Raw genomic sequence first — 24,507 nt, 5'->3', positions numbered from 1 at the left:
TTCAGTTGGCCGGAAGAAGCCCATTTACTGCGGGATGGGTTCACATGGGGTTTACCGTTTGGGGTATAACGGTTCAGCAGACAATTTGCGGTCTGCTTAGGAATATTAGCAAGATTGCAAGTCAAATTGGGTAGGAAGGTCTTGGAAGGCCGGCCCATTTGATTGGGGGGGGGGGCGATGGAATCTGGGATCATATCACCAATTGGGGTGGTGTCTAAAAAGGAGCAGGGACAGTTTCACCTAAGACTACATCTTTCCTGGCTGAAAGGGGGCTCCAGTGAATGATTGCAGAGGATATGGCTCGGTGTAATATCTCTTGGTTGACGTCGCCATGTCACTGCTGGTGGAGGTGGGCCCGGGTGCACTGTAGACAACGTGCGATGTGGAGTCTGCTTTTTGACTGCTTATGGTGCATACAGATGATTGTCAACCATTGGCAACACAATCTGCTGGCAGGGTTGTGAGAACAAGACACTACTGAGAGGCTGTTCCATGTTGTGGGCACTGTTCTGAATGTTTCAGTTTGGTCCTGTAATGGTTTTTGGGCATACAGGTCATCAGCTGGTTAAACATTATTTGGATGATTTCTTTTTCGTGTTGCAACCCGGCTCAGCAGACTTCCAGAGGCTGGCTAGCATCCAGGAGCTCATAGGTGACCTTGGGTATCACTAACAGCAGAGAAAACGATGGGCTGGGTACAGTCTTATCCTTTTTGGCTATTGACAAGGAATAACACAGAATGGAGAGGAGGGTGCATCAGGACCACAAAGACGTTGCATGCATTGTGGGTTCGCATACTGGCAACAGACAAGATGAAGGTTAAGACGATGAGATTCAGGTGTTGCTGCAGGGGTTGTTTTGTATAGCATACAGGCCACTGGCCGGGGATGCATTATTTGGTCAATTACTTTTTTGTAGATTAACCCGGCTTGGTGGACTGCCAGAAAAGGCTGGCTAGCTTCCAAGAGCTGATGGGTGACCTGGGGTACTGCTTGCATCAGAGAAAATAGTGGGCCAGAGTACTGTCATATCCTTTTTGTGAGATGAAATTGACACACAGAGAATGAATGGGTGATTGCAACAGGACAATAAAGAGACGATGTATGCACTGAGGTTGGATTGCTGACAAGAGACAGGGTGAAGGTTAAGGAGTTTCTGGTGTTGCTGGGGAGCTTCAATTTTGCATGCAGTGTGGCCAGAGCGGGCAAAAGGTTGTAGTAGGTTGAATTTGGCACTTTTTGATTTCTCGCTGCCTCATCAGTCAATGGATGGGTCAACAAAAAACTTTGGCTGCGGTGTTTTCTTGCTGGGTGCCTTCAATTGGATTCCGTTAGTACAGCAGGAATGACATGGACTGGGAGAGTCAAATATTCTCAGATGCAGGAGGGAGGCTTGGGTTTGGCCTATACTAGTAAGGGCGGTGGTGTGCAAAGGACTTGCAGACACCATGGATGACCAGGGGGTGTAGGAGCATTGCTTTCTTGCAGCTGTTCCCATTGGTGTTGTCTGCCACACAGTGGGGGCGGAGTTAGTGAATAAGAAGGTGTGGTTCAGGGTCAGCAGCATGGCGGTGGTACAGGCTGTGAGTAGGTGGTCATTTGGTCATTGTGTGATGCCCAGGTATTGATGTTGCAGGGGGATTTTGTGTAGAGTTGTTTGAGGTATGTACCGGAGTGGTCAAGGCCATTGCAGATGCTTTGTCTCATTCACAGTGGGGGAGAACATTTTGTTATAACAGATTTTATTGAGTTTTCATATGTAACAGCAAAGACTTCAGGCACAACATCATATCTAGGTAAAGTCAGTTGTTGCGTTAAAAGCTTCAAGTGCATGATTTTACTACATGCAATAATGGAAACCATTGTACGATCAGGAGCACGCATTTGAATATCACATCCTTTAACATTAGACCTGTGTTGGTGTAGAACAGTAATGTAGAAATCATCTATTGTGCAAATCTGTTACCTTGTATCACTAACAAATTCTCCACCACTCACTAAATAATGGGTGCAGTCCCAGTGGTAAACAGTTACAATCAGAATGAAGGGAGGCTCTTGTCCAATCCTCATCATGTGAGCATAGTGGTTGGCCTGGAATAGAACCTCTGGTGTGCAAGGTTTGAGAGATGGGCAGGCGTACTCAGGCTTATATTCCATCTCGCAGCCCCAGCACCTTTGTGGGTCCAGAGCATGCTTCTGTGTGCGTCTTGGGGCAATACTCATTCTCAGGTCTGGCTCCTTGTGTTTTGTCTGCGTGTAAGTGGAGTGCACCTACGTCTAAGAAAGACTCCATCAGCATATCCCAGGACATGGCAAGGGGTACTTTATGTAGCCCACGTCATTCCTCTCTGTGCAACGCCCCGCTTTCAGTGAGTCCCCACCACTCTATCTCCTCCTTCCAGGCCAGCAACGCACGCGGTTTCACTGACTTCCAGCACTTTGCCTCTACTTTGTAACCTTTAGGGCATCGATAAAGGCCTAGTAGGCAACCCTCTGCTGTAGTCCATGCACATAGTGGGAGAGAGTACGTGGACTGGATGAGGACATCGAACAATATAAGACACTAATGCCGGAGGGGAAGGGAGGAGTGCAGGGGGAGGAGGTCACAAGAAGCGTGGACAGGTTGGAAGTTTGGCTGCGCAGCTCTAAGATGGATCAGCACCGACAGTGCTAGAGCAAGTACTGCATCCTTTACTCCCCCAGGGGTATTTGCTTAGGTGGCATGGGGGCGATCTTTGAGTCACGCACTGCAGGTTGCGAAGTTTTCAGGCGACAGGCAAGGGAGAGGTTCTCTGTGTTTCAGTTATTCGCTTTCAGGTGCAAGGCGCTCAGGTGGCAGGAGTTCCCCCCGCGGAACAAGTTACTTATTCTTTCTGCATGGGTGCTGCATCGGAAGCAGGATATGGGTTGGGCGCACAGAGATTGCATGCGCCGGTCTTCATGATTCTACAGTTGATATTTTTGTGCCATTTGGGATGAGGGTAGCGCTGTCTACAATGTGATGTGAACTTTTACTGCTGCTCGCAGGCCCGGTGACAGAGGACGTTCGTCAAGTGGGCGGACAGACAAGAAGGGCAGAGAGACTAGTGTGCAATACTGGGATTTGACGGTCACTAGTCACCCACTACATGAAGGGGAAAATGGGACTTGTGTTTGAGGGCATTGATGCAGCGTTCACAGGGCATTTTAAAAGCTGGCAGGTGCCCGGTCGTGTTGGAACACCACTTTGGGTAGACTGATTTACTAAAAGAATAAGGTGTGGTGCTGTTGAGGGACATGAAGCTTGATTTACTGTAGATTAAGACCCAGTGGGCTGTGTGCTTTGTCTTCCGGGCCGAGTTCCCGCCGTAGAGGATTTGGTGGGAGGCCAGCACTCCATCAGCCATATACCTGGCATGTAGAAAATCATCAGGGAAAGGTCTAGAGAGCAAGGAGTTTTCAAGGTTTAGGGTGTCCTAATGTTACGCATCGGGATGGAGTTGCTTTTGATGGAAGTGTTGGCCAGGATGTTGACCATCAGGAGATGGAGTAGGCAGGGGTACTGAACACAAGGTGGTTGCAGGGACAGAAAAAGTTAGCAGGATCCCTTTCTCCAGGTGGCGGAGGCCTGGAATGTTTTGCATGAGTTTACAGAAGTTTGGTTGGCATTGCCTGTTGGTGAACTATGTGGAAATGGACGGTAGGCAGGAAGTTCAAGGTTAAGTATAGGATGTTTGGTTGCTTAGAGGTTGATACATTTAGTCATAGGGTCTAGCGGAAATGTTAAGTTGAAACATTTTAAAATGCACTATGGCTTTGTGGAGGGGACAGAATAAGTGGGGGTAGGAGAGTGGATAGTTAATTTGATACATAGCAAGGTTTTAGATTTGTACGGCCGATTGCCGAGGTACAATTTGTGAAGTGCACCTGTTAAAATAAAGCAGCCTTTTTCACACAACACCAGTGGTCTGTGCTGCTCCCTTCTCTCACAATTTGTCTTTGTCTATTTGGCTCCTTATTCATATCATGCACTGTTTTATCAGTTTAAAAAAAAAAGAAAGAAATTGTGCATCATTAGGCTACGACATTTCCTTGGCACTCTGAAATCAGAGGGGAGGTTGGGAGATTCTATTTTTTTATGCAATCCAGTTGAGTTAATTTTTCACCAATAATATGATTACAATATTTCTTCTGGGGTGCCATTTTAGTAGAGAAGTGAGAGAGAAGCATTGATATCACTAAATTAAAAAAAAAGGTAAATATTCTAAAAATATATATAATATGGAGACAAAATAACCATTTAAAAATAATATTGCTGGGACTGAGAGAAAAGAGCATTGTCCATACAGAGCACATATTAAACAATGAATAAAAAAATTGATATTGGCATTTCTTAACCAAGTTGATGCCAGCTTCTGATGTTATTTATGGAAGACAAGTGCAGCATTGGATGGGGATAGGATGACAGAAAGGAGTCAAAGAACCTGCTGTGCATCGATTTCCTGGGGTGCGAATATCTGGATAGATGAAGTCGTACGTTCATAGCTATAGTTCAGTGTTAAAGCGCGAACTGTGGCAAATAGGGCAATCTCTTTGATTGCCTCAAGAACGCATTTTCAAAACAGTTCTGTAAACATAAGTGAAAGCTCAACAATTCATTAAATATTGTAGCCTAGAGTGAAAATCTGAAGCAATTGACTGAAACTAAAACGTGTTCTATTCTTGCCCAGGGCTGTACAACCATAGAGCTGCTGCTTTTTTAAGCAAGATTTCAACAGTTGAATTTTTGCTCTCTGCTTTCATTTTCTTTGTGCTCCCTTACTGACCCCATTTACTAGTTTGTCTTGCAGAGAATGAATTATCAATCTGTAACACTACAAAGTGGCAACAACACACCTTAGTACATTGTGCATCAGTCTTGAGCAACTTTAGCCACAGTGCCACCATTACAATTCACAGAGAGGCCCGAGTGTAATTCACAGAATGCATCAGAAATATAAAATCAGCTTCAGAAAATGCAAAAACAATGTCAAATTCAAATGGGCACACAGTTGCAAATTAGTTTGTTGCAAGTGTGTACTTACACACTGCTTTTTGCGGTGGGGTTAACGGATACCCATTGGCTTCACACCAGCCGACAGGGAAGATGTCCATCGATTCCACATCAACAATGTATTCTGGAACCGGTTTCTGCAAACCTACAAGCAAAGAAGGAATTCAAAGGTAACTCTAAATATGGTCACTGAAAATTGAGTTCATTTCTTTTCTCTCGCACATATACAATTATGTTCATGGGCACACTTTGTAGCGTGTGGAAATTTTAGTTAACCTACAGGGTTTATTCTTGAAAACACACACTATACAAGAGATCTCCACTTAGACCCTTTACTGTGGTTGTAGTAAGAAGCACAGTTTGTATTCACGTGAACTAAATAGTTGACCTAACATTCACTCAAGGCAAGAGCTCAGTAGTTATTTTTAAGATATGAACAAAAGAAATCCCTAAAACAAGTAATCTAAGCCAATTTTGTTCCCATGTTTCTTTATTACAGTTATTTTATCAACTTATATTTTGGCGCTAAAGCATTTAAAAAAGAAAATAGAAGACTGCCAGCAAGCAGCACTCTTTGGGCCAAATTCCGAGATTGGCGGTCCATGTGATGCCAAACCCATGGTGACGGTCCCTGCACCGCCAAACTGGCGGTCCACCTGGTGTATTATGACCACCAGAGGACCACTGCTATTGCCAGGATTCTTGATACCGTGGTGGTGGCGCAGCAGTCAGAGGCCATAAAATGCTGGTGGTGCAGCTGCTGCACCGCCAAGCATATTGTGAGTTTCGTCACTGCCCTCCTTTTCATGGCGGTGAGCTCGCCATAAAAAGCGCAGCGATGCGGAAACCTTAGGGGGGCTACAGGTCCCCCAGGTGCCTCTGTGTACGGGAGTGCATGCAGAGGGCACATGTTGTGCCCCCGTCTGTATGCACCCCCATGTTCCTTAACATAACGAAATTCACAACATTTGGGTCCGTGCAGGAAAGTGCTTGCACATTCCCATTGCAGTGTGCTTCTAAGGCTCACTGCCTTGGGCAGCCAAATCACCGCTTGCCAGACCAAAGCTTGCTTCTTTAACCCCTTGAGTGCCCTGCCCTTTCCACGCCCTGTGCCGGGCGTTTCATTAGCGGGCGGGGTTCATGACGAGATAGTCTCGTCATGGGCACAGCGCAACCGCGCTCCATGACAAGACTATCTCGTCGTGGGCACTGAAGGGGTTAATACAGTTCTATGAAAAAGCCTGCTTCCCCAGCCATATTAGAGCGAGGCTGGGAAGTTATTGCCCCTGTCCTCACTGATTTGCTCAATCTATTTTATGCATCTTGGCAGGTTCCTTCTGAATGGAAGCACGCTATGGTGCTTCTACTCTTGAAGAAACCAACATTAGATCCTTCAGTACCTGAGAATCTAAGACCTATATGCTTGTTGCCTTTTTTTGTGAAAATTGTAGAACAATTCGTCAACAACAGTTGATGAATTTTGTAGAAGAAAAAGCACTTCTTCAGGAGTCTCAATCTGGGTTCATGCCACTCTTCAGCACATAATCAGCTCTCTTATTTGCATCAGAATCACTCCTTCTTGCCGCGGATGAAGGCAAGACAGCGGCACTATTCAAGGCTACAGAACTCAGAGGTGAAGGACACTGCACTGGGCTGGTTGGCAGACTTTTTGCAAGGCTGTACCTTTCAGGTCATCCCCTACACCTCCAAAATACAGTCACTGCTGCATGGAGTGCTTCAGGGCTATGCCCTGAGTCTGACCCTCTTTAATTTATACATGCGAGCATTAACCAAACTTATTGAGAGCCATGGAGCCATTTATTTTGCAGTGCAACACATACCCCTGGTGCTACACCACTGACCAGTGCTGTAGCATCCTGTTAGAACTAATAGTGTGGGGTCAGCCAAATGCCAGCCTTCATACCTCTTGCTGTATTGTCATACAGACCTATCAGCCTTGGAAAAGTTGGGGACAATCAGTGCATATGTAAGTGCCAAGGACTTGAGAAGAGGTCAGCAGCAGTACCTCAAAACTGATGCAGGTAATACATTAATCCCTGAGGACTTTCACTAAAACTAGTCTCCATGCCATCGGGATTCCAATGCCTGGCCTGACCAATCCAGAGTTGATCCTCTAAGACAATGCCATTTTCACTTGAAATCAGTTTCCTAGGGTGTTCATTCCAGAACCAAAGTGCAAACATTGTTGTGCACTAAAAAACTAACTAGATGTTTTCTAGTCTGAGAAAAAGGCTAAATTCTTCACAAGAGATTTCTTAGAAGCGTTGATACTTCTGTAACTCAGAATTTTATGTCCTCACATTTTCTTTTTGTAGCAACATAAAGTGGAATCTGAAAGATAGTTGTAATTCTACTTTAAGTGATTAGGATTCTCTAACGATGATTCACAGCTGTTTTGTTTTTTGAGAAAAACACTGGAGGAAAATTTCTTCTTTTTCATGATCACCCCCATTTTCTTGGGACTGATGCTGACTTTTTTTTGACTCTGTGCAATGGGACTCTGGTATCCAGGCCCCATTACATGTACTCAGAACAATAAATTATGCCAAAATTGGCTATACTCCTAATTGCCATATTTAGCTTTCAGATAATTCACTAGTACATGATACAAAGTGCACCCATGGCCTATAATTTAAATGTCACTATTGGAATGAAACACACATTGTGCCGCCCTAGAGTGACAGAGCGACACATTACTGCAGGCTTACTACTATAAGCTGCCAAAAAAACCCTATTGACAGGCCTAAACACTTCTTCCTAATGTCACCCCTAAGTAGGTCTTAATGCCCAATAAGGCAGGGTGTATTGTATTTGAAAGGGGACATGTTAAAGTTTAACATAAAACGTCCTTACACTGAAAGGGCTCCAAAAGCTATTTTCAGTGTGTAGCAGGGTTAGCTGTTTCACTGGAAAGCGCTTTCATATAATATGAACATTTTAAATTGTTATCTCGTCCTAGGATCCGGATACAAAGTTAATTCTTGGACTTTTTAAAATATGTATTACAAGCCCGATTCAGTAGTAAAGTTAGATTTGTGCTGAATGTTTTACAAAAGGTATTTTTTAAGTCACATTATATCTGCCTAAATCCTCCAGATGTTCATTTGCAAGAGCTTCCAACTGTCACCCAGGAGACAAATAGTTTCTTTGATCAGGTATAGCCTTGCCCCCAGGTGAAATGTTCCTTTGGCAGGGTGACCATCTGGACTGTGCCTAGGAACTTAGTTTACTTCAAAGAGGCCTACCCTGTCGCAGGCAGATGTAGCTAACACCAGGACCTGCCCCCCTTTGCCTCTCAAGTTAGCCAGGCACCAAACACAGTGGTAGAGGAGTTGCCCCCAGAACCTATTTTGAGTGACCACAAAAGAGGGGTTGCTCATTTCCTTGGCCACACAGCTAGGGTGGGTGCATGAACTCTACACAGGGGAAGAAAGGGGAATCAGGGATTTAGGTAGAAAAGGGCATTGTGGGATTGTTTGCAGTAGGCATGGGAAGTGCTGCAACATTTGTTAAAGATACTACTCTAGGAACTGTTGATTAGGGAGGAGCCAGGAGTCACCCGCACCCACAGGCTATTGCCAGACATCAATGAAGCACTCTTAAGCACCCTCTTCAGAACCCTGCTGGGCCTGCAAAAGACAGAAGAGGGACTGCACCTGCTGTTCAGACCTGTGAGGAGACCTGAAAGGCTGGACCTGCTCCCTTGGGTACCCAGGACAAACCAGTGTACTCCAAGGGTCAGTTGGCTGCCCTTCCGTTACGCTACAGTGACACATCAAGCTGTTAGAAATCCTTTTCCTTAAGAGCCCACCTGACCTGTTCCAATTGGACCTGCCTCGAACCCTGCTTGTGGATTATGCTGGAGTGAGTCTTCATCCCCAAGTGCTGTTCTGGAGGTCCTGGGACCCTTGACTGTGTCAAAGTGTGCTCCTCTGAAAATCCTGAGGAACCTCGGCTCTGAGAAAAGTTTTAGCAACAAAGATCTCCAGAGGACTAGGACAAAGTTACCAAGTCAATCTAGCAAAGGAGCATTGCTGCTGAGCCAAAGTTTCAAGTCACACCTGCTCAGAGCTTTTCCACAGCTGCAAATCTTGCAGATAAGATGGCAGGTGTTGTGGTGCCTGGTTTGGCTACAGTTTTCAGCCTTTCCCCAATGGTAGAATCTGAGCTACAAAAAAATGAATAAGCCTGAAGGTATAAATCTTCATCGGGCGAAGGTGCTGAAAGTAACTGGCCAGCAAGGGACCTACCTCAGGCGCAAATTGTTAATTCCTCTCGTTTCTGCCAAAAGTCAGCGGCATTACCTCATATTCGTCTGCTGGCTCGTGGAGCCCATCTCGGCCACAGCCGGCTGCTCTGTCCTGCCAAGTGTTTTTTGCTTCCATTTCAGTGACTAAATCAGAAGGTAAAACTTCCAACCAGGATTAATCTGGTATCTGTATCTGTATCTGACCCCTGCTCCATCATAGTCAACCTTAAATTGTGCCTAGGTCCCAATCAAGTGCACCCAAAATTGGCACAATGCTTTTTGGCACTTTTCATTTAAAACTCTAAAACATCATGTAGCCGGTTCTCCTTGTTGGATTTTCTCATTTTGGTGTCATTTTAATCACTAAAATATTATTTATCTTTTCAAATTGGAGAGGATTTTTATTATGTTGTGTTTTCAACTTTTTAACTGTTTTGGTACTTCTAAATGCTTTATACATTTTCTTAAGCCTGCCTGCTCTGTGCCATAGCTACCAGGGGTTGAATCTATGTTTAAATTACTGAAACCTTTACTAGACCTAACAAGAATAGTGACTTTATTAATTGTGGTAGACTACCACCACCCGACTAATAATCCACTTTCTCACAAACATTGTGAAAAATTGTGCACACACAAATATTTGCACAACCTGGTGGCCTCATCTGTAAGTTTAATAACAGCCAAAATCATAAATGTTTTTGTTTTGCCATTCCATGATATTCAAAATACACTCAACAGAGGTGGAACTGTGTTGATTTTTAAAAATAGAGCGAAACATTGCCAAGGATTTTAATTATGTTGAAAAGTAGGAAACAGCAAATTCTGTAAAATAGTCCTTCCTCTATGGTGGCTTCCCTGCTACTTCAGAAGCAGACAAACTTCATTGAAATTTCCTTCTTTGCCTTGCCTGCTTTCTGGTAGGTAAAACAGTAGGCACGGCCACTGGAATAATGTAACAGGGGAGGACCAAATTAAGCAGAAGGGTTTACTTAATTGCACGGCGAGAAAAGGCAAATTATCTGGCACAATACGTCACTTTTTGGGGTAGTATTACTTCATTATTTCGACATTTTAACACGTTGAATTGTCTGGGCAAATGTTGTACCCCATTAGTAGCACTTTAACATCCAAATAGGAAACTGAAAGGTGCCCAGCCAACCTTTGCATAATGCCCTTCACTGTGCAACAGCAGGTCACTGCATTTTTTTCAACTTTTGATCCGTTTGAACTGCAAACAATTTCTTTGTTAAAACCGGCAAATTATGCAGCAGATTATGGATTTTGTGGCAAATGCAGCAAATCCATAATTAAGTGTAAATAACTGCAGCCACAGAGCCCCATACTTCTAGTAGCAGTCTGTAATGCTACCTGCTGCTACAGATCTGTGAAGATTAGCAACGTAGAGGAAAGTTCTTGCAGCAAGGGGACTGCAAGCTACAGCATCCCTTGTTTCCTGTTTTGGGTGTAGAAAGCTGCATGAAGAGCAGACATGAGCACACACGCCTGGGACAAGATGGCTCTGTGAACAGCCATTCCGGGGCCCTGAAGATGAATTAGAGAATGCCACCATGTCTGTTTATATTTGTCATCATAGAAATTAGGTTCTGCTCATGATAGGTTATATCCACCTTCTTCTGTTAGTCATTTGTTTTATGGCCCACTCTATTGGTATAGTTTGAAAGACAAGAAGAGTAAGCTTCTTCTAGTGGCGTAGCTTGGGGGCGGTGGGGGCGGTCTGCCCCCGGCTGCACTATTTTGGGGGCAGCAGCTGCACGGCACTGGTGGCACGTGGCAACGGCGTTTATAATTTATTTGGTGACACTGTGTACCGGAATAAATTATAAAGGCCGCCGCCACGTGCCACCAGTGCTGCGCAGCTGCTGCCCCGACAATAAGTGAAGTACAGTACACCCACCACCACCCATACGTTCGGCTGTGACGGTCGCTGAGCACACAGCACTGCACACGTGATGTGCAGTTATGTAAGTGCAAGCGCACCTGATTGCAAATGCTGCTGCGCACGCACGCACCAGCTAGCGTAGTTGTTGTTTTGCTGTGCGCGCCGTACTGTCTATGTGGGTCTCAGGGTCGCCAATCTTGTAGAGCGAAAGCGCTACCAATGACGGTCCTGGGCATCATTTTTGGCCAGTCCCCGTACTGAAAATGCAGCAATGCCGTGCACCACCACCACACGCTCTCTTTAGTGGAGTTGAGTCTGGGGAGCGATGGGCAATTTGCAGCATAACCAACCCCTACGGAATGAGCTCTGCCACCACTGTGGAGTCTACACAGGAGAGATTGAGATAAGAGCTCCATGGGTTCTCCTAATGATATATTTGAGAAATATTTGTGCCTGAAATTTGACCGTGAGGTGAGGGTAGTGGTAATATTTGGAGGCTGTCAGGATTACCAGGCTTCAGAGAATACACATCGATGGACAATGTGGCAGTCAAAAGAGCTGTGCCCACATGAATCCAGGTGCCACAGAATGTGGCCATCAGATTTGCTGTCAGGAAATGAGATTCAAAATTCGGGTCACAGGACTGCAGATTCTGACCCTCAAATCTGACGTGGCATATATATCTCAATCACACTTGCTGTGATGTACAAAAAACTGCATTTACAATGGCCTACTGAATCACTGAATGAGCCGGCTGTAGTGATGAGTAAACATCTTCTGGTGTTTAGTGACATAACTGCCCCTTAACATTACCCCACAAGAGTTCTTTTCACAGGGATCCAATCCCAACTACCTCGGGCCAAAGGCCTCTTTCAGCAACAGTAAAATCGAGAATAGGTTTGGTTGGTATCTTTAGTTGCAGCAAGTGAGCGAGGGTGCACGGTAAGGCTGGCTTCAAAGTAGGTGTAACTTTATTTGGTGTAGCTTTCATCTTTAAAGTTTATTGCTTTGTTTCCGGAGTGTTGCACCGTCTTCAGAATGATAAAAATGTCACTCGGCTGCAGGCCCGCTTTTTAGCGTTGGTGGCAGGTGGTATAACAATCTCTGTTGGTAGCCTTCAATGTCTTCCTTGTTCACAGATTCCCTCACCACTGCCCTTAATCTCTCCATAGCCCCTTTCTCACATTTATTTAATTTCTTTTATAGTGCTACTCATCCCTATTGGGCAACTTTACATTACACACACATTATGCAGCAACAGTGTTTTGTGCAAGTGTGTTAATGAATGCGTCTCACATGAGTGTTGTAAACAACCATGTCACTGGCCTCCTCCAGGCGACAAACTACTTATGCTGCATGCAGTTTATTTTATACTGTGTGTAATACAATATTTAAATTAATTGCATACATACTCAGTGCTTTCTGTCACAGGCTGTGCCCTCATAACACCATAAATATAAGTCTCTATTCCCCTAGTGCTCCAACAAGGATTCAAATCAGTGACCCTCTGGCTACAGACTTAGACAGCTGAAGTGATAAAATCAACCAACTGAGTTTTCTTGCAGCGCAACACATTTCCCACAGATGAGTTTACCTTGCATTCATTTTCCATTTTAGGTGTGTGCAATCAGGCCAAGGTGATTGCTGGTGACGAGGGAGGGGGAAGTAAGACCTGAGGAGCGAGTAAATGAGAGAGCGATCATGAGAACGAAAGAGAGAGAGATGAGTGAGAGTGTGGAAGTTAATAAAAAAGGGGTACATTTTAGTTGAAATGGGGAAGTTACTGCATGTGGAGATGAGAAATAAGGTATAAAAAACATGATATCGGGATGAAATGATGGAGTATGTCTAACGTTATGACGTAAAGTTATGCTGTACGATTCCTGCCTGTGTCAATAAGTAGCTGTACTTTATTATTGTGGGAGTTGTTTGCAGTAAAGCACACTGCAATCATTATTAGCACCTACACGTGACAAAATAATTTCTGGGTTTTTTTTCATTCTTATTATGACCAGGTTGGCATTTGGCCTTTAAAAATAATTTGCCCTGCCCATTAAAAGCTGCTTTTGTCTTCAATTATATTATATTGTGTGAAAACAAGCATGCCAAGAATGTCAGAACTCAAAAGCAGTCTGGGATTTCTCTAAGTCACTAGGCCTTGTATGATATGAACTTCTATATATCAATAATCAGCTGGAGGTTTTTGGCGTGATAGAACCAAGCTACACGGTTGACTCCATTGGGCTCCAGAGAAAATACATGAGGCCATGGGAGCTTCATTTGCCACTCTGACAAAAGTGAAGGCTGAGAGACAGCCCGGTCAATGTCCTAAAACAAACCACGATAAAGTAATTCTCAAGGAGTACATTTTGATTTCTTATCATTCAGTTTATGGTTTTATCTTTTTTAAGCCAAAACTCGGAGAAATTGAAGGATGCACTTAGTGTGCAGTGTGCGCACAGCACAGCCTGTACTGTATTGCACAGCAGCTAGGGCAGTGGGACTCCAGGTTGCACCTCTCGGACCTCTTTCAAGTGCTCGCCGTCCTTTTCCCCAGGATTCCCCCCCACCCCCTGCTACCTGCCAGGGCAGCAATCTGAGGGATAGCACCGGGCACCAGAAGCTTTAGCTATGCCACTGGCTTCTTCCATGTACTACCCTCCTTTTGACCCTACATTCAAATAGTATGTCCGAGTATCACGAGAAGGAGAATGTTCTGCAGCTGATCTGTAAAATAATCATGCATCCAAGCCAGTGTGTAAAACAAAGGTGCAGACAAGCCAGCACCAATGACCAGCTTGTTTCTCCCAAACTGGCAAAAATAGTCTTTAGAACGAAATGTCAACAAAAAACATTTTCCTTCCTTTCTTACTTAGACGATGTCATACAAAGCAAACCATTCAAAGCTGCACCAGAGAGAGCCTCTATTATAAGCTATCTAAAGACACATTTCAATAAAATATCTCTGAAATGGAATGTGTAACCGACAGGAGCAGTCGGCATTTACCATCATTTAAGTGTTCAATGCCGATATTTTATATGCATGAATCTTTGAAGAAGATTGAGAAAATCCAGCTCGTTCCTTTGGATTATAATGATAGAAAGCAAAAATAAAATGTTAAACTTTGCTGCCAAATTGGTAATTTCTGTTAAAACAACGAATAGAATGGCCACTGCTGCCAAGTGTAAATACCACCAGCAAATGTGTGCTTATACACAACTGTTAAGACTATTTCAAGAGTAAGAAAAGGGATATATAAAGATAATAATTTGCTATTTTTTATGGCATTAAATACTAATAATGAACTATTTTAAAATAAATAGAGACTCTTGCAATACAGCATTGCTGTTCCTTAATGGAGAGACCGATTGTTCAGGGTTGGGGAAATCCCTGCCTAGCAGTGCCATACTGGGCATAGTTCTTGGCATAATAGGTAAGCATGGCAGTATGCTGGTGCTGACATATTGAGGGCAATTCTTTGACATAATTCTTAACATAAGGGACATCCATGGGAAAATACTGGTGCGAGAACATTAGAGATAATTCTAGGCATTAGGAAGGACAGCGATGACATACGGGACTACAATATGATTGCCCTGACATACTAGAAATAATTTCTGGATATGGGTCATCTACGGTTCTTGGCATAACGGGGCACCAATGGCATATAGAGGTATTACATGGCAAAATATTTGACATGGAGATAATTACTGACCTAAGACGGAAATTTCCGCACATTTTATAAACAATGGGGTCAACTCCTGAATAGCATTGGGTTTCATTGGGTTGGTACACAAATTACTTTTTATAACATTTCTGTGAAAAGTATCTTTAAAATGCATTATTTGACCTATATTAAAAAAAATCTGACTTGCTCACTGAAATTCGAGCTGGTATTATGTCTACCACCAACAAAAATTACAAGCAGCCACTGCCACATATCAACCTATGTAAAACTTTCTAACAAATAAATAAATACTGTTCTCTGCGGATACACATGTAGCTTTCAAGTGACTCTTTTTCTAGACTGTTTGGGTTGTCAAATCATTTCTTTTCAATAAGAATATCAATTTTCCAATGAGCTCTTTTATTTAAATCCAAGTGCACCATGGGACTGAGATCTTCCTTCAACTCCATGGGAATGGAGAATAACTTACTTCTCCTGTTCAGTGGGATGAAGTCATAAATTTAGCGCTTAACAACGTTTTGTATTTGCCTGTATTGAAGTTTCCAACATCCGGCCCCATTTCAGTGATAATTTCATGTTCCTGGTATGCTGTGCCGGATAGGGCAACCAGAGATTTAGCAGTGCAGTGGAGATAGTGCAGGGATTAACGTTGGCAGGTGATCTTCAAGGGGTGGGAGGGAGCAGGTCGCAGTAGGCAACAAGATATTGCAGTTAGGTATAGGATCAGGCACAAGAGGCATCTGGACTAGACTTGGAGGGGGGGGCTTAAAGGAGGAAGGGTAGGGGGCGGCCAAGCTGTGCTAGTCCCTCCTCCAGTACTTTGCGGCAGTGAGAATGGTTCCTGTTTCTGCAAAAGGCAAGAAAAGCTGCCTTTTAAAAAATAATCACAAGCTTCACAATGTTTTATAACAAAATTGAATATAAGAGCTGGGAGACCATGACGTCCGGATCACTCTGTTATGGCAGGGCAGTACATTCTGCTGTGGGTACTGGTATGAACTGTTGGCACAACGGCGATGGTTAGGGATGGCTGGATAGAAGAAATAGCTTATAGGACGCAGTAGAAGACCAGGTAAGATGATGGTGGGAAGCTGTGAGGTTCAGAGAGTATATGTAAGAGGACAAAGGAGACCTGGGCTGTGTCAATAACATGTGCGCTTGCACAATGAAGGGTATGTGCCGGTATTTATGGATTTGCAGCATGTAAAGCACACGCATATAACTGCAAGGGTGGACTTAGGTAGCATCACGAGAAATAATCAATCAGGATCATGGGGCTGGTTTGACTCATGTATCCAAAATGCAAAACCTGAACCTAGAAATGCAGTGATATCTAGAAGCTGAATAAATAAACAGAACTCCAAGGTGAAATGGAGACTGTATCTGCCCATTTTTAAAGATAGTTCTATGAAGTTACATGAATTGTACCTATATAATCTGAAATCGGTTGAACATTGCTGTCATTGCCAGGGGTACAGACACCAGCCTAGATAAGGCAGTAGAAATTAATATACTGTATTTATAGAGCATCAAGAAAATTATTATATTTTGAAAGATTATAGATTATTACTCCCTTTGCGTTGGCCTCAGTCAATATTCAAGCAGTGCCCTGTTTGCTTGGTTTTACCCTCAATTTCTTACCAGTCCAAGCCTTCCTAAACCTCAACCCATAAATCAATGAGCCGGAATACTCATGTGACCTCAACACCCACACTCAACCTGCGCCCTATTTGTCGGGCCCTGCACTTTAACATGCCTATTCCTTGTGAGTCCCAAGGAGTCTGAGTAAAGAGTGAAACATGACAATGGATTTTACTCTTCTGTCCTATCATGCCCTAGTAAGAGTCCAGCAACAACTACATCCGCAGTCATGTGGAAGACTTCTCAACCCCCAACACCAAAATCACTCACAAAATAGAACCAACCCAAGCAAACTTTCAAGCATGCCACTTACCTTATCACATGTAAAACACTAAGAACTCAGAGTTCATTTCCTAAGGACCCAGTTTGGATTTTGGAACCGTATTACAAATTGGGCGCAGAGTCACTGTTTGCACCACGGTGCACTTTTGAACATGTGTGCTGGGCCCTGGTGGCAGTGCATTCAGTGAAATATGAAGCTGCTGCTTCAAAGCCACTCGGTTTCTCTGCAGAGGCAGCGATCTGCCTGCACTTTAAAGAGAAAAAAACACATGCCAATACTGAGCGTTATTTTCACGACTTTTCAATTACGGCGCATCCTAAACTTAAATGCCACCAAGGGACCTTTTCTCCACAAGTTCTTTTAATTCATTTTAACAACTTTTTAGTTTTTTGGGTTATTCAACCTTGAATACAAAGAGGTTCTTTTATAAACTTTTTTGAAACACCACATCTAATTGTTTGTGCAAACAAATGTGTACAAATATAACATTAAATGATATTGAATAAAAAATGTGAATGAAACAATACAGTCACTTGACAGACGAACATATAACACTTGTAGACAAATCAGTCAAACTCATTCCACACTACCACATTGACACAAACATTAATATGTTCAATAGATTTTTGACTACGTTTGAATTTAATTTAAGCAGTTCCCAAATCATTGTAAAATGTCCTATAAACTCCCTGTTAGGATCACCCTAATAGTTGATAAAATCTCTATGGTTTATATTTTTGCTTTTTTTTTTCACCATGCCCAGGGGTATTAATTTGAAAAAACACTTGATTAGATGCCAAGATCCGTGGCATCCAAACGAGTGTTTTTTTCAAATTAATACCCCTGGGCATGGTGGGAAAAAAAGTGTTAAAGTCATGCACATGTACCCCAGTGCTTCTCCCTAACCTGTCATGAACCACCTTCTCAACTTGTTTATTTTGGACGACAGTTTGATAAGCCGATAAACATATTTTATATTAAATGCTTCCATTTATTTGAAACTTTCTTTGCACTTTTTTCAGGTCAGTCTGAAGGAGTACCTTAAAAAAGTGCCCTTTATGTAGAGGATTTCATTTTCGTAAACCACATCACTTAGATTTTTAATTCATTGTGCGGGTCACAGAGGTACACATGAATGACTTTAACACTTAATGTTGCCCCTCTTTTATTTTCATAGAAAGAATGAGCTTTGGTAGTATAGTCAGAGCAGATCTCTGTAAACTATGTTATTTCCCATGGGTTTTTCCTATTCTCAGGGATCTGCCAAGAACATCAAGATTGAGCAGTATGCACATGAAATGTTGCTCTTACTTACAGCCCTCTTCTAGCACTGAGATCAACTCTCTGAAGTACTGCCTCTCCCCTCTACAAACCTATATTAGCGTTGCCTACTTCCAAATCCTCCTTTTGAAGGCTGCATTAGTTCAGATCAGCAGTTAAAACAAATAAGAACAAGTGCAAGGCAGCTTTGAGCAAGGGACCTCAAGCTCTCCACAATCCATCTTGCAAAAACCCTCTGATCCCATCCTCCCCTTAAAAAACCATATTGCGAATAATATGAAAACTTTCTCACATTAACTCTCCTTCCTCTGATTAATCAAGAATTTTCTATCAGAACCAGAAGACACATTAAAGCGCTGATCACATTTCAATACATGTAGAACCTTGCTTTTCTGCAACCTAGAATCCTAGGACTCAGTGAAGAACATTCTTCTACTGCAGCTCAGAAGATTAATAGACTACAGATATTTGTCAGGACCATCACCAATCAATCAATCAATCATTTGTAGAGCGCACTAGTCACCCGTGAGGGTCTCAAGGCGCTGAGCGGGGGTGGGATGCGGCTACTGCTCAAACAGCCAGGTTTGAGAAGTCTCCTGAAGGTCAGCAGGTCCTGGGTTTGTCGCAGCTGTGTGGGGAGGGTGTTCCACGTCTTAGCGGCGAGGTGGGAGAAGGATCTGCCACCGGTGGTGGTCCTGTGGATGCGTGGAATGGTGGCGAGGGCGAGGTTGGCGGAGCGAAGCTGGCGGTTCGGGGTATAGAAGGTGAGATGTTTGTTGAGGTGTGCTGGTCCGGCGTTATGTAGTGCTTTGTGGGTGAGGAACTAGAAGGTGATCCTCTTATTGACTGGGAGCCAGTGCAGGTCTTTCAGGTGGGCAGTGATGTGGGTGTGGCGGGGTATGTCGAGGATGAGGCTTGCGGAGACGTTCTGTATGCGTTGGAGTCTCTTCTGGAGTTTGGCCGCCGTTCTTGTATGGTTCCTGCGTAGAGGGCGTTGCCGTAGTCCAGCCTGCTGCTGATGAGGGCCACCACCTCGGAGAATTTGATTGACATCCTGTACCTACCCACATCCAGCCATCATCATGGAAGTAAATATAAACATTCCACCATGTCTAGCATTAAGTATAAAGATTTTTCTGGGCATTCCACCATGTCTTGTATTAAATATCAAGATTGTGCTGGGTGTAATCAGGAAAAGTGAGCCATATGATGATGAATGCACTGCCCTACTGGTAGTGCATTCAGTGAGATATGGAGCTGCTGCTTCAAAGTCGCTCTGTGTTTCTCTGTGCAGGCAGCAAGGGTCTTGATAGCACCTGGAAGAACAACATCTCCAGGCTTTACCATAAAGAGCTTGAAGGAGAAGACAGGATGAGAGATTGACTGGTGGCAAACTCCAAGGACAAACAACATTCAGCTCCACACAAAACTGGAAAGCTCTAACCCTCCTCTACTGCACAGTATGTTGTTGCTGCATTGATGGATTCACATAATATACATACTCATATAGATCCATAGATACATGCACTCTTTTCCTGCCATCTCTCAAAATTGGACCGAATAACCACCATCACATCACGGGATATTCCTCACTAAAACCTCAACTTTTTCTGTTAGACAACACGTGTGATGCTATTAGCAGGAGCGGAAGAAGAAAGATAGGTATAGCTCACAACACGGTACTGACCTATCTGTAAAACCCCACAGTGATCTAAGTCTTCTTCTTCCTCTTTGCAGTTCTTTAAATAAGTCAAACTGCACAATTAAGGTGTGTCTCACTTTGAATATGTACAGGCCCTCCATGCTCTCATTCTGTGTGCTGCATTGACACAGAAAATGTTTGTTTCTCCTCTTGTCTACAGGACATTACTTTGACAAATCTGTGAGAACTCAGAAACTCCTGTGAGTAATTGCCTCTTCCTGTTTCTGAGCTCTGCTGTTTACAGAACATGCACTAACTCAAAAATTGTGTTAATTTATGCTGCATTGTAGACGGGAAAAAGAAAAGCACAAACTCCTTCTACATCAGTTAACTGCACAGAGCTGGATCATGATACTGCCAGAGCCATACTATGAAAAGATGTGCTGGCACAGTACAGACTCAATCAATCAACTCGGATTCGTAAGGTGTGGTTAATCACCCGCAAGTTTATCCAGGCACTAGATACTTGCTGGGAAAGCCAGGTTGACTTCCCTTCCGAATTCCAGGAGCAAGGAGGATGATCGGAGGTTAAGGGGGAGGTCGTTCCAGTACTTAGCGGGAAAGTAGGAGAAGGATCGCCCTCCACTGTAGCTTCTGTGGATGCATGGAGTGTGTGTGAGGCAAGGGAGGTAGAGTGCAGGTGTCTGGAAGGATGGTAAAGTTCAGGCAGTGGTTGATGTATGCGGGTCCTTGGGCCTGTAGGCATGTATCAGTATCTCGAATTGGCATCTTTTCTGGATGTGGAGCTGATGGAAGTTCCTGAGGTGGGGGTAATGTGGGTCCATTTGGGGAGGATGAGTCTGGCAGCTGAGTTCTGTATCATCTGGAGTCTCTTCATGAGTTGGGTGGTGATTCCTGCCTAGAGCATGTTGCCGTAGTCCAGCCAGCTGGTGACTAGGACTTGAGTGACTGTTTTCCTGGTGCTGAAGGAGAGCAATCTGAAGATCTTTCGGAGCATGCGGAGGGTGTGGAAGCAGGCAGAGTAGACTGCGTTGATCTGGCATTTCATGGTGCGTATGCTGTAAAGAGTGATGCAAAGGTTGCAGGTGTGGTCTGTCGGTATGTGTGGGGTTCGAGATCAGAAGATCTCCAGGGGTCCTTCCACGGGGAAGTGCTGTTCCCAAACATTAGCACTTCCGTCTTGTCCATGTTGAGCTTCAGACAGTTGGCAGAGTCAAACACCTTGTTTTAGGTCAGGCCTTTGCTGTCTCACCAGACTGTTTTCCAAACAATTTACACATAATGTACAATGTTTTTGGTCAGATGGTTTCATCCATTAATCTGTTAAACTTTCATTCACATTTTGTTTCCACCAAACAACATACAGCTTGGAGAAATAGATCTGCCTACTTTGACCAGTAGCTCCCTTCACTTTGAATGACCGCACATTGCCCATGTACAATGTTTAAATCCACCTAAAAATAGTTAATTTCTCTTCAATGATGAAACTGGTTAAAAGTATGCTCTTTTATTTTAGGTTTTTAATAATAACTAAACTACTGGTAAAATATTTTGCCTACTCTTTGGGTGTCCAATGAGAGGGTGATGTTTTTTCTATGTCCTTTTTAAAATTACTGTTATATATAATTTATGTGACAGTGCTTGGTTAGGGGATGTTAGATTCTGGTCTCCTTCACAAATAATATCAAACTGCATGGCACAACTAAAAGGTTTTTTATTTAAAAACATTGCTAGGGAAATCGCCACATCAATGAAGTATTTTCAATTCATAATTTTATTGCAAGAACATACGTTCACGTTTAGGTGGCAGGGTATTTTCTTTTCTCTTTATTTGTCTGGCATATTCTTTAATACAAAATCAACTATTGCCAATATTAATGTACAAAATGCAAACAAGACAAGTCGAAAACTATGAGCAAGAACTGCCTCTCTATGTTTTTGATCAGCGCCATCTGAAGCTTATGCATTAAGTGGGAGAATTTCTGAGTTATATGTATTAATTTTAGCTACCTAAACTCGAATTAGACGTTAGGTGCAGTGTACGTGATTGGCACCCAAATTAACTGTGGCAGCAAAAGCTGGAACAGTGCACCATCCTCTGCGTGGGTGTGAGCCCTGTTAGCCTAAAGAGGGAGAATGGAATCCCTCGGCAAATTGGGGCAGTACGTTACTTCACCAAAATACAGGTGGAAGCTTGGGGGTCCCTCTAATCCCTGCATACCCTACTAGTGGTGCTCTAATTGGTGCATTGATTATGTGCCACCACTATGTGGGGCACTGCCAATTTGCCTATGATTCTGCACCTATATCTGCAAAACAGAGTGGGTATAAAGGCAAAGTGCACCTTTGATTGCACAAGATGTCTGCCGGCGTAACACATTTTATAGAATAAGCATCTGAGGTCCTTTCTAGAACATCAAAGTGTCCTGTGGGTGCTAAAATAAATGAATACTTTTTTCACCCCTCAGGCAGTTCCTGTAATATGGCCCTTCAGGCACAAAAGTCGCCTCTGTGCTGAGCCAGCTCCACTTTGCATGATAAGGCCCCAGGAGTGCAACAGGCATGTGTGCCCGATTTGTGTGCCCCTGGGGCACTTTGTTATTACAGAAGGAGCCTCCGATGCTTGTGCAGCCCCTTCTATAATACAGATAGCACTGGTGCACATGTAGCACCAGCGCCATCATTAGAGGGTGTTCCCTCATTTGCATGGGGGCGTGGCCCAATGCTAATGAGGGAATCACTTTGTCTCTGAACCCTTTTATGGATGCGGGCACAAAGACAAACATGCCTTTAGGAGGCATACAAAAAGTATGCCACAAAATGGTAGTGCACTTTGAGTACGCCTCCTAAAGGCAGCCCTCTGGCGGGTGGCAAAGCAGGTCCCATGGACCCCCCCCCAGACATCCCCTTGCAGGCGGGTGCAGCCACTCACTGCATCCGCCTGCAGGGGGATCTCTCTCCCCTATTGAAAGTGCAGGCAGGGGCCGCCTGCACAGTGAAACATGGAGCAGCTTTGAAGCAGTCGCTCCATATTTCACTTGAATGCACATTAATGGAAATATGGCGCACTTTCCCTGTTTGTGCGTGGCACACCTTTTTAAAGGTGCGCCATGGCGCAAACAGGGAAAGTGTAAAGTATATAAAATACAGTCACCGGTGTCTAATGTGTCTGTCCACATGCTTTGGTACCATTATTTCAGTCACCTCTCACAGTAGCTTGCCCTCCCCATCCTGATTTGTGTGTTTCTCTGCGCCAGTTTCAAAGGTCGAGTGCCATTCTGTATCCAGCATTTCATGTTACGCTGCTCAAGCAGATCCACATTAATTCAAACACATACTATGGCAATGAATGGTAGCAATGTAGACTATGGTAATGACATGATACATTAGCTTCCTCAATAATGTTTGTTTAAAGTGATACGTCATCTTGTTAAATAATGCTCGTTTTTTTGTTGAATCTGGTTTAAAATGAGTGCATTTTAATTTTACGATATTGTTTATCTATTTTTTTCTCGAGTTAGTCACTCGATGCACCACAGTAAACCATTTCTGAACCGCACCTGTGCTAATTGTGGCATACGCCTATTTATCCTTCTTAATTACCCGCAGACTGAAAACATGTATTATGCAGTTAAATCACCGAAGGGGAGGATAATCTACAGCTGGAATTTCCCTCCATGGTGTCTGTCCTCATTTGTAAAATAGATGAATTGAAGATGCACCCTGCATCTACATTTCAGATGTAATCAATTGAAACACGAGTTTATAATCAAGATCCTAAAATAGATTCCATCAGGGACATCACAGTCCTATAGCGCAGCCCCTAATTAAAAGGCGTCTTTTATCTTGTACCCAAAGCGAAGAATTAGACACATGCTTGAAAAACAGACTATTCTAAAGCCTAAAATAATCGGCATGCTTCACTGTAAAACAGTGTCATTAAGGTTCAGTCCTTAAAAATTAGAATACACTGTACTGTGAAAAGCAATGAATCCATTATCTTAAATCACACCGGTTTAGATTATATCCTTTTTTCTTAAACGCTGTTTCGTTGCTGGGCTTAAGTAGATTACGTCCCTGGGGTGTTTACTAAGCTCCCAATAGCACAATTTATGTTTTAATAAATATACACAAAGTGTACCTGGAACACTGCAGGTTGGAATGCTTACAAATGTAGAAAAATGCCTACATGCAACGTTCGTACTCAAATGCTCTTAAATCACACTGCACCACTCTTCGGTGTCTGCAATTGCTATTCTGTGGATGGTCGGATTTGGGGCAATCAGGTGCACAGGGCCAGGACGGCCCTCCTCCCGGGTAGTAACAGGGCATAACATGGAATGGGGATAAAAGTAAGCCTCATGTCTTCAATTCTAAGGCATAGCGAGTTACTGTATGTCGGGATTCAAAAGAGCGTTTGTATGTCCATTTCTTGGTTAGTGCAGGGGGAGAGGAGATGGAAGATCAGTCCACTGCCCCACGCCTCCCACTACATTAAGGCAGCACAATAGCTATGGAACATTATATCGATGGGACACTTTATCAATGACACAACACCAGTATAGCAACTACAGGAATTATCACTATATCAATGAAGTTATGTGTTGATTAGTATAACAAATTCCTTACTTATGCTTTTAGGTAAGGATAGGAGGAGGAATTTTCTTTCCTGTAAGATGGGATTCGTATTCTCACGGCAGTAATAGAAATCAGTGATGGCTTTGGTGGCTTTATGTGGAGGGGGTTGAG

At 43.5% G+C, this 24,507-nt stretch overlaps 1 protein-coding gene across 3 annotated transcripts in view; it reads right to left on the bottom strand.

The window, feature by feature from the left end:
- Positions 1 to 24,507, bottom strand: part of SFMBT2 (Scm like with four mbt domains 2) — an 819,725-nt gene that overhangs the window by 193,584 nt on the left and 601,634 nt on the right. For all 3 annotated transcript variants that reach the window (XM_085653540.1, XM_085653542.1, XM_085653541.1), the window contains one exon: positions 5,063 to 5,176. In XM_085653540.1, the coding sequence (XP_085509666.1) occupies positions 5,063 to 5,176 (114 nt within the window). The remainder of the gene's footprint in view (positions 1 to 5,062; positions 5,177 to 24,507) is intronic.

The sequence above is a fragment of the Triturus cristatus genome, chromosome 4_1 (genome assembly GCF_964204655.1).
Source record: "Triturus cristatus chromosome 4_1, aTriCri1.1, whole genome shotgun sequence".
Classification (NCBI taxonomy): domain Eukaryota; kingdom Metazoa; phylum Chordata; class Amphibia; order Caudata; family Salamandridae; genus Triturus; species Triturus cristatus.
The sequence above is the reverse complement of the archived record's forward strand: the minus strand, read 5'-3'. Positions and strand labels throughout refer to the sequence as shown.